Here is a 10,882-nt window from a genome sequence, read left to right as displayed (position 1 = left end):
GCCGAATATCACCAAAGCTCAATACTCTTATTTCATCATCTTTCTGAAATAAAACCATTTATTTTTTCTTTGCAGACATGAATGTCTGTCAGAAACATATAAATGGAAATTGTCCAGGTGAGACAGTATTTTTCTATTTCCACATTAATTAATTGGAGGGGGGGAACCTTTCAACAGTAACTCTGAGCTTGTGTACTATTAACATACTCCTCTTTGCTAATCTATAGGGAATGCTATTTCATCAGAAAGTCCTTCAGAAATGGACATATGACTTAATAATAGCCTTTCTGTTTTGAATCTAAAGCTTTGCATTTTATTCTGGTCCTTCACCATGGAGTTCGCTGCTCACTAACAAAACTCACAACTAAGATTGCTGCTTTCTTCTTTTTCTCTCTTGAGATATATATGCATAAACACTGATGCCAATTAGAGCCCAAGAGAAGAGACGACATTATGGACAGGTAAGAATCCATCATTCTAATGGTAGGCAGTCCAAGGTTCAGAAGCATTCCAGTCAGGCAGTATTAACCACAGATACAGTAATGGCTGGGCCTTAGAAGAAGAGACAATCTTATCTTTTGCCTTTTACAGAAGATGGCATTTTTATTAGTTTTACTGCTAGTACTATTTCCTAACATGGTGTGCAAGAGGGACAGGTGCAGCATCTATAATCCACACACTCCGTATCACCAATACCGTTATCTGGGAGACCTTATGGTTGGTGGCATTGTTTCACAGGCTGCAATTGTCTTCAGACAAATCAGCTTAACTGAACCTCCCCCATCAGCAGTGCGTGGAGATTTTATGTAAGGAACTATACTTTTAATTATGTTTTAAAGATATCAGTTACTGAAATAGTAATATCTGGCTCTGGTATCTTCTAATATAAGCTAATTACTCTTGCTAACACTAAGGAGATACTGAGAAATATAGTTTGGAAAGTATTCACACATTTAAATCAACATTCCCAAATCTTAGGATCCTTCATATTTGTGACTCTCTTTACCAGTTTTCTGAAAATGGGTGGAAATTGAAGCATGAGATAGAAGATGGTATCCACTTAGATAGTAGAAGTCTAATTTAAACCTCTTCTTTTTCTTCCTGCAATATTTCCATTGTCTTCATTGTTTCTCCTGCTCAGTCTCTTATAATGCTACCTTTTTGCATACATTTTTTTCAAGTCTTTGCCCTTCCAATTTCAATACAGTTTTCTGATTGGGAAATATTTATTCATAATTTGAAAAATATTCTGGAAAAGCAATCTGCTTTCTTACAGAAACACAAGTAAGAAACTTTTATAGAAATGCCAAGGTGTGTAAGCCTAGCAATTTGCAGAAGTTTAAATAGCTCTACCTTTAAAAACCATTTAATCTGAGTTTTAAGTATTTTCCAGATTCCTTCAGTTTCTTATTTTAAATGTAATTAATTTCATTTATATAATCAGTACAAATAATTATAACAACATTCATATGTATGAATGCCTTTATCCCCATCCTTCTGTCTGTTAAATAATAAAGTTTCATGGATGATGTCCATATATAATTATATATGTATTTATAGTGTGAGTGTGTATCTGGGAAAAAGTTATACATTGCTTTCAATTTGTGCAGAGAATGAAGTGTTCTGAAGCAAAAATTGGTATTATTTATCTCTATTCATATTGTCTCATTGTAGCCCTGTTGCTAAGAATTACCAACACATTCTGGCTATGGCATTTGCTGTAAAGGAGATAAATGAAAACCCTCAAATCTTACCCAATCTCACCTTAGGCTTCCATATTTATGACAGCTATGACAATGCTCAAAGGACTTACCAGGCTACAATGCTGTTTCTCTCATCAGTGGAGAGACTGATTCCCAACTACAGCTGCAACATCCATAATAATTTAGTATCTGTTGTTGGAGGATTAGATGCTGAGATTTCTCTTCATGTCTCCACCATCTTGGATATCTATAAAATTCCACAGGTATTTTTTTTATTATGTGCATGAAATTTAATGTAAATAAATTCTGTAACCTTTCAATTAGGTAATTTTAATTGGTATAGAACAAAATATTGTTGAATAATTTCTTAACATCCCTTTCAAGGCAGAAGAGATTATGACTGGCAGAAAGGGCTCTCCTCAAACCATATTAATAAATAGTCTAAATTCCATCCTTAGCATTAGTTCCACACGACACCTTACATTTGTGGACTGCAAGGTAAGCAGAAACAAGAAGTGACAGAAAGGAAATAGTGGCTTTCTTGGGAACAAAAGGCAGGATACTGGGAAGCAACAGGACCAGATCTGTAACTTCTCAGAACAGGAAGGCTGAAAGGAACATTGTACAAATAAGACAAAACAACTAAGACTTAAAATGAAGTAGCAACCTAAATATTGATGGTTTTGATTTGGGTAAAAGCCAGAACATCACACACAAAAATTGCACATCAGTTAAAAAATGAAAGTAGAATGCATCTTTGTTTACCTGTCAGTGAATATCACCAAATTCTAGCAAAATAAGGATCCATGTTCTTTCGTGGATCAGGGACTCGAAAACATACATAATCTCTCTAAATCATTTTTAATTCCAGTAAGACATTTCAGAATTGCCTAATGCAATTTAGTATCATTGTGATGAATTTGAAGGGATGTTCCAATGAGTTCTAAATTTAAGGCACCACCATAGGGTTTATGACAAAACGATGTATACAGTATATACAGCAGGAACTGAAATAGGATTTCAACTAAACATGTTGAAGGTTGCTTTATGTAAGTACTGGTTGGATTCTTAATATGTTTTATGTACGTTGTCAGGGTTCTATGCATGCTGTTTTTATTTTTCCTCGCTTTTCTCTAGCTTATTTATGGTTCGGCTCCATTGACGAATGAAAAATCTCCAGCCCTCACTTTTTACCAGATGGTTCCTCCAGATCCACTTCAGTATGCAGGGATTGTCTCACTGCTCCTACATTTTAGGTGGACGTGGATTGGGATCCTTACCATGGATGATGATCAAGGCGAAAAATTTGTACAAACTGTGATTCCAGTTTTATCCAAAAGAGGGATTTGCTACTCTTTTATTGAAAAACTTGGCAAATTTAGTGATATTGATGGGCTGTATGATATGATTCACAAAGGAATAAAAATCTATGATCAAGTCATGGGTGGTAAAGCCAATGCATTTGTGATCTATGGAGAGTCCTTCACCATGATATTTTTGAGATGGTTGCAATATATACCAAGTATAGAAAAGACAAATAATCAACCAAAAGGTATTGTGTGGATAATGTCAGCCCAGGTAGAACTGACTTGCTCAGCATTTCAACGTTCCTGGAGTACAGAAATAATCCATGGTGCCCTTTCCTTCTCAATGCCCTCTGCTTATCTACCAGAGTTTCACTCATTTGTTGCAAAGCAAAACCCCATTTTCAGTAGAAAGGAAAATGGATTTATCAGTCAGTTTTGGCAAGATGCCTTCAACTGTGTATTCCCAGATGAGGTTGTGAGTGATGTGCCTGAAGACATTTGTACTGGGACAGAGAATCTGAAGAGCCTTCCTGCACCTATTTTTGAAATAGACATGACTGGCCATAGCTACAGTATCTACAATGGTATTTATGCAATAGCTCATGCTTTCCATGCCATATCCACAGCTAGATATAAACATAGAGCAATGAGGGTCAGAAGAGGAGAAAAAAATCATAAACAAGATATCCTACAGGTAATACAGGTATTACAAGTAATCAATATCCTCACTTGCCACAGCACCATGCCTCTAGGTATGTTGGTAAGCCTACATCTACATTTCATCTGCTTTCCCATCCTGAATATAAAATAACAGCTCATACCTTTGTCACAATATTTCCTTTACATTGTGACTATCTGAATGTTTTACTTTGAATTCTATTGAATCCCTCTGAGCGAAGTTTAGGATGTTAAAGTCATATTTGTGAGCATAACATTAGAAAACCCACACTCTTTCCTTCTGAATCTCTCATGGAATTGTGTTTGTCTGTCTATGCCTGTTTCTGTGTCTGTCTGTCTGCCTGACTGACTGACTGACTGACTGACTGACTATATGAGAGAGAGAGAGAGAGAGAGAGAGAGATGATAGCAGTGCTCCTATATTTGAGGGGCTCCTTCAAAGATGAGGACGTCAAACTATTTTCCAAAGGACCAATAGGCAAGATGAGAAAAAATGGATAACCAAGGAGACAAACAACCTAGGGTCTCCTGCCTGCAAGGTCCTTTCCAACTCTATTGTTCTATGTGTGTGATATGCAATTACAATAAATGTAAAAGATGTGAACAAAATATACAATTGTATATCTTTTTTCTGCTATGAAAACTACCATCATGGCAATGAGTATTTTAACTTTCCAAGTTAAATTTTATTTATTTGGTTTATTTATTTATTTGCTCAGCTTCATTACTTTCTAAGAGGAGTCTCTTTTAACAATAGTGCTGGGGACCAGATCTCTTTTGACCAAAATGGCATAGTAAGAGCTGGATTTGATATTATCAACTGGATTGCTTTCCCAAACAAATCATTTCTTCGTGTAAAAGTTGGGAAGGTGGATCACCTAGCACCTCCAGATCAAGGGTTAACTATCAATGACGACTTCATCACATGGCACATTTTGTTCAAACAGGTAAGGTCCAGTTATCCCACCTGGTTCTGAATTAATTCTGACTTGCATTCATTTTCTAGACAATGCTAGATGTGTACGGACTATTGAGTTTAATAAGTTTTATGTCAATTCATATGAAGAGATCCTACTCATATCAGCTTAGATGGCTACCTCTGCTAATTATGTCTGGAACAAAAGTATATTATTTAATATTACATCTATTGCTGCAAATTGGAGTGAAATGCAGTTGGGTTGTTCTACATTTATACATATGAGTTTAAACTTTCTTCATATTGGTACCTTTGCTCTTTTAAATTAGAAATCTGTTACTTCATCTGTCCTGGCATGCACAATTAATCCTTGACTTTGTTTAGCAACTCTACAAAGATACCATGCCAATCAGCCTTCCTGGTTGTTTATGTATTTGATTTATTTGTTTGATTTCTTTCTTCATTTGATTTTCTTGTATGTATGATTGTTGTAGGATCTGATATGGTATTTATGATGGTTACAAGATCTTGAGGTTATGTGATCACCATTTGTGATCTTCCCAGCCAGTTTCCAACCAGCAAAGTCAAATGGGAAAACTGGATTAATATAACAACCACTTGATTTACTTAACAACTGAAGTGATTCATTTAACAACTCTAGCAAAAATAATTGACATGACTCAATCTTAACAACCATCTTACTCAGAAATAGAAAAGTTGTTCTTAATTGTGGTTGTAAGTCAAGGACTATTTGTATGCAGCATTGATCAAACCAGAGTTTTTGCTTGATACAAGTAGAGTTAGTCATGACATGTTGATAAACTGATGGTGAACTAGTGAAATTGATATAGTGAAATTTATATATCTAAATTGTTTGCAGGATGTGAATTCTAAATGAGAGCTCACATAGATCAAGTGACTATCTAAATAATTTTGTCTAAATAAGAAATAACTGTGTCACTCCTGTGGCCTTTACTGACCATATAAATCTAGGAATTGTAATACTACTGTATGTCATTATTCCTAACCCAGATCATACTGGCCAGGGAAGTTGGGTGTGGATTAGAACCTCAATGAAGTAATAGCAGCAACTCTTAGTCATAGCCCAATTTTAAATGAAATTACCAGATTAAAAAGATTGAAGAGGTTAGGACATAATAAATAATATTAGATGCATGTGGCTTGAATTAGATGAGTTTGCTATTAAGGGCACCAACTTCTACCATATTTATTACACAAACCCTAAATACTCAAGTGAGGCATGTCAGATACCATATTTCAGTGTTGACAACCAGATCTTCAGAGTAGCACAGTTGACTTCGGAAGTGACCATTGGGGGAATATTAAAATAAGAAGACATCCATTCGTATCACTTGTAACATTTAAAATGTCTGGCAGTATATGATAAAGTGTTTGGATACTCTTAGCTAAATTGAGACAGGTAGTTCTTTGATTTATTTTGTCCAAAATAAAGGAAGCTCCTGAAAGATGATAGCCTCTTCTATTTTTTATACAGTAGCAATGTTTTGTTTCCACTTTTTGGAATACAATATTTTATTGCCTCCTAAATGTTCTGCCAATCGTTGTTTGAGAAATGGAAGTTAACTCTTTTGTTGCAAGACAAAATAATTTTGTCAGAGAGCTTTTTTACTATATATGTTTATTGCCTTTTCTTCTTTAAACAAATTAATGGGGAGGGGGATTTCTTCAAAGTATATTAATGGATGAACATAAGCAAATGTGTTACAGACCAGAAAGAGATTAATGTGTGCATTAAATGTTGACAAAAATTGATGACTTCTTCAGACTATTGTTATCTTCTTTCATTCCTAGGTGCAGCCTATTTCTATCTGTACTGAGAGCTGTTATCCAGGTTTCAGCAGGAATGTCAAGGAAGGGCAGCCATTTTGCTGCTATGATTGCATCCCATGCCCAGATGGGAGCATTTCAACTGAAAATGGTAAAAATATTATCATTTGATCTGGACTACCGGAAATAAATTTGCATAAAATTGAAGTCCATGTGGTCTTCAACTTATGATCACAACTTAAAAGTCCTCAACTCATGAGCCCAAAATTTCCATTGCTAAGCAAGACAATTGTTAAATGAGTTTTGCCCAATTTTATCACCTTTCTTACCACAATTGTTAAATGAATCACTGCAGTTAAGTCAGTAACAAGGTTGGTAAGTAAATCCGACTTCTCCATTGACTTTGCTTGTCAGAAGCTTACAAAAGATCACATAGAATAGAAATCTTTATTGGCCAAGTGTGATTGGACACACAAGGAATTTGCCTTTGGTGTCTCAAAAAAAAGGACACTGCAACTCTCATGAATGCATGACAGCTGCCAAGCATTTGAATTTTGATCATGTGACCACAGGGATGCTGCAATGGTTGTGAATGTGAAAAACATTCATGTTAGTTTTTTCAATGCCGTTGTAAATTTGAATGGTCACCAAACAAATGTTTGTAAGTCAAGGACTACTGTATACTATGTTTTGAGTTACTCCAGGTAGTAGGAAGCTGTGATATGTTGATAAGTCATTTGTCAAACCAATGGATATATACCTCTCAATGAAAGTTCAAACATAGTTTACTCATAAATCACCAGTAAATATTTCCTGCTTTAAAGAATCAATCTATCTTTTTTTAAAAATTAGCATCTCTCATTGAGGAATTTTTGAAATATACTTGCATACATGTTCCTCTCTGTGAACACTATTTATATCATTTTTTGTCTTCTTTGACAGTTAAGCATAGGGTGTGGCAGGTGCTGGTCTGTTTAATTCTAAAGTCCCAGACTTTGTCATCTTTATTTTTAATACTAATGTCTATTTTGTTGTTCCCACCAGTTCTTGTTTGCAGGCAAAAGATAATCTTGGAAATATTCTTTTGAAGATATTGTTGATACTTTCATGTGTTTTTTCAAGTTCTTCCTTTTTTAACATGAGAGAGGTATTATCTACATAGTAGACCCATATTTTGGGTTGTTTGCATAGGAATTTCTAGATATTGAATTATGATCTCTGCTATGAATCTTGAGAGTGGTGATCTCATGTGCGTTCCTTCAACTTGTTGGCGTATATTTTCATCAAACTCAAAGTAGGTAGTGAAGCAAAAGTTGATGAAAATCCATGATTCAGGATATTTACATCTTAGTGCATTTGGTGTTTTTGGACACATGAAACTATCAACACCTTCAAAGGAATAAATTCCACAAAGGGGGAAAAAAGCAGCAATACATTTCCCTTCCAGGATAACGTCATCAGCAGAGGGAGTGTCAGAAAATTAGAAACACAAGTCTATCATAAAACCAGCTACACTAATCAAATGCTCCACTACTAAAATCACAACCTAAAACTACCACAAGACAAGCTGTGTAAGAACACAATTTAGATGAGCAAAAACACACTGTAGCAACCCTGAACATCACAAAAAAAGAAACAGAGCATTTCTATATCTTTCAACAACATCCATGCAACTTTATCAAAAGCTGCCTGACCATTTAACGCACTACAACACAACCAATACAATCTGTGAAAAAGGTAACACTGCCACACATGAAAACATTTCAGAAACAACCAAAAGATTATTTCAACCATATGGCATCAGGATAGTACACAAACAAACTAAAGCCCACCAAACATCTTAAGTAAACAAAAAAGTACAATAGACTAAGAAAAGAAACCAGGATATATCTACAACATATAGTGCAGTGATGGCGAACCTATGGTACGCGTGCCATAGGTGGCACGCGGATCCATTTGTCAGGGCACACAAGGCACTGCACTGTCAGCTGGCCAGCGCGCATGCGCACACTGGCCAGCTGAGTTCACCCTTTTTTAAAGCCATTTTTCGCCCTTCCCAGGCTCCAGAGGCTTTATAGGAGCCTGGGGAGGGAGAAAACAGCCTTCCCCCCCCCCCGAGTCCCTCCGGAGGCTTCATGAGCTTCCTTGAAGCCTCCAGAGCGCAAAAAACCCAGCCCTACGGGCAAACCCGAAGTTCAGGGACAGACTTCCGGTTTGCTTGGAGGGTCATTTTGACTGCTCCGGAGGGCGTCCGGGAGGGGCAGGGGAGGCTGTTTTCGCCCTCCCCAGGCTCCTATAAAGCCTCTGGAGCCTGGGGAGGGGGGAAAAGCATGTAAAAATGGGGGGAGTGCCTGTAGTGTGCGCATGTGCACTGGGGCATCGCACATTGCATTATGGGTGCGGCACACCAGCACATGACCCCCCCTGCGCTCCCCCAATTATGGCACACGAGCCAAAAAAGGTTTGCCATCGCTAATATAGTGTAAGACAATCTTATGGTAGGACACACAGGCAGAGGACTAGCAGAGCATATTTGTGAACACCAACTAGAAATCAGAATACATAATGAAAATTTCTTAATTGCATTACACATGGACAGATTTCACTGTAGTTTTAACTAGGAAACCGTGAACATCCTAGAGCAAGCAATGTCTAAAAAGGATAGAGAATTGCTGGAACCCTGACATTCAGACAAATCAGCCATTAACAGGCACAGAAAGATACACAACATCAATGTATCATTTCAAAAGGAATAATCAAAAAGCTAAAAGACCACACCATCTCCATGCTATCAATCAACACCCAGAAGAGATTAACACCGACAATTAAGCAGTAAACAATACCCGAAACAAGGAGCTACCAACTCTGACAAACAAACACTAATCAACAGCACTGTAGTATTGCTGCTGTTACCTAGTTTGGGAATTAAATGTCTGCAAGAAAACAACCAAGTTCAGAGATCACCAAAAACCCCACATTTCAACCCTGAGTTACGAATATACTTTTCTCTCAGTATCATTTTTTTTCTGGACTCCCTATCCAGGGCTCCTAGTTCATATCTAATGTCCAGCTTGTATCTAATATCTGGAATTGCAAGGTGTTAATTGCCTTGATATTTTTTCTTTCACTGAATTTGAACACTGTTTCATTCTTCCAATGTTGTTGTTTCTTAATTTTAAATAAAGTTCAAAAGATAAAAAAGATAATTAAATTGTTCTAAATTTATCAAAAATCAGTGAGCTTGGAGACTTTCTATAAACTTTTTGTTTAAAAAGTTGGTTTATTACTATAATTGGACACCATTCATATTAATTACATGCTTGCAAAATAGACATAACATCTTTTCTTCTTCTTTTTAGACAAAAATGAATGCTTTAGATGCAAAGATGACTATTATCCCAACACAAGAAAAGACTTCTGTGTTCCAAAAATTGTCAGTTTCTTGACTTACAAAGAACCTTTAGGGTTGAGTTTAGCCTGTCTTGCACACTCTTTTTCCCTAGTCACAGTTCTGGTGCTAGGAATATTTGTGAAGAACCACAACACTCCCATCGTCATAGCCAACAACCGGGATCTGACCTACATTCTCCTCATCTCTCTCCTGCTCTGCTTCCTTTCTGCACTTCTATTCATTGGCCAGCCTGGAAAAGTGACCTGTCTTTTGCAACAAACTACTTTTGGGATGGTCTTCTCTGTGGCTGTTTCTTCTATCTTGGCCAAAACCATCACAGTGATTCTAGCATTTATGGCTACCAAACCAGGATCCAGAATGAGGAAGTGGGTGGGGAAGAAATTAACAAACTCCATTGTTATTTCCTGCTCCCTGATCCAAGCAGCCATCTGTACTTTATGGTTGTCAATGGCTCCTCCTTTCCCAGATGTTGATATAGTCTCAGTGCCTGAAGAAATTGTACTGCAATGTAATGAAGGCTCTGTGATCATGTTTTATTGTGTCCTTGGCTATATGGGTTTCCTGGCTCTTATCAGTTTTACCACAGCTTTCCTTGCCAGGAAGTTACCAGACAGTTTCAATGAAGCTAAATTCATCACCTTTAGCATGTTGGTCTTTTGCAGTGTTTGGTTGTCCTTTGTTCCAGCATACTTGAGCTCCAAGGGAAAATACATGGTGGCTGTGGAAATCTTTTCCATCTTAGCCTCTGGTGCTGGGCTTCTAATTTGCATCTTTTTCCCAAAATGCTATGTCATTGTATTACAACCAGAATTGAATAACCGGGAACTATTAATTAGAAGAAAAGAATGATAAAAAGCATTTGTTATATTCTTGATCAACCTTCTGGAGATAGAATTCTCTTTCTGTATTCATAGTAGAAAATTTAGGAAAATAGTGCTTTTAGCTACTTGTCTATATACATTACGTCCACTCTATCCCTATTTGTTCACTGAAACTTTGATTTCTTGAACTTAAACGGTGGACCAGCTCTAAAATTATCTAGGAACTGGCCAAGATT

General features: G+C 36.7%; 1 protein-coding gene across 1 annotated transcript; it reads left to right on the top strand.

The window, feature by feature from the left end:
* Nucleotides 1–453: 453 nt before the first annotated feature.
* LOC309381742 (vomeronasal type-2 receptor 26-like) lies at nucleotides 454–10,674 on the top strand (the record flags this gene model as incomplete). Its single annotated transcript, XM_081933028.1, has 6 exons — nucleotides 454–461; nucleotides 1,675–1,966; nucleotides 2,841–3,704; nucleotides 4,408–4,635; nucleotides 6,438–6,564; nucleotides 9,773–10,674. 6 exons carry the CDS (start codon nucleotides 454–456, stop codon nucleotides 10,672–10,674), a joined length of 2,421 nt encoding a protein of 806 aa, XP_081789154.1.
* Between the last annotated feature and the right edge of the window lie 208 nt (nucleotides 10,675–10,882).

The sequence above is a fragment of the Natrix helvetica genome, assembly GCF_964273705.1.
Source record: "Natrix helvetica genome assembly, chromosome: Z".
NCBI lineage: Eukaryota > Metazoa > Chordata > Lepidosauria > Squamata > Natricidae > Natrix > Natrix helvetica.
Note: the sequence above shows the minus strand (reverse complement) of the source record. Positions and strands in the feature narration are given on the sequence as shown.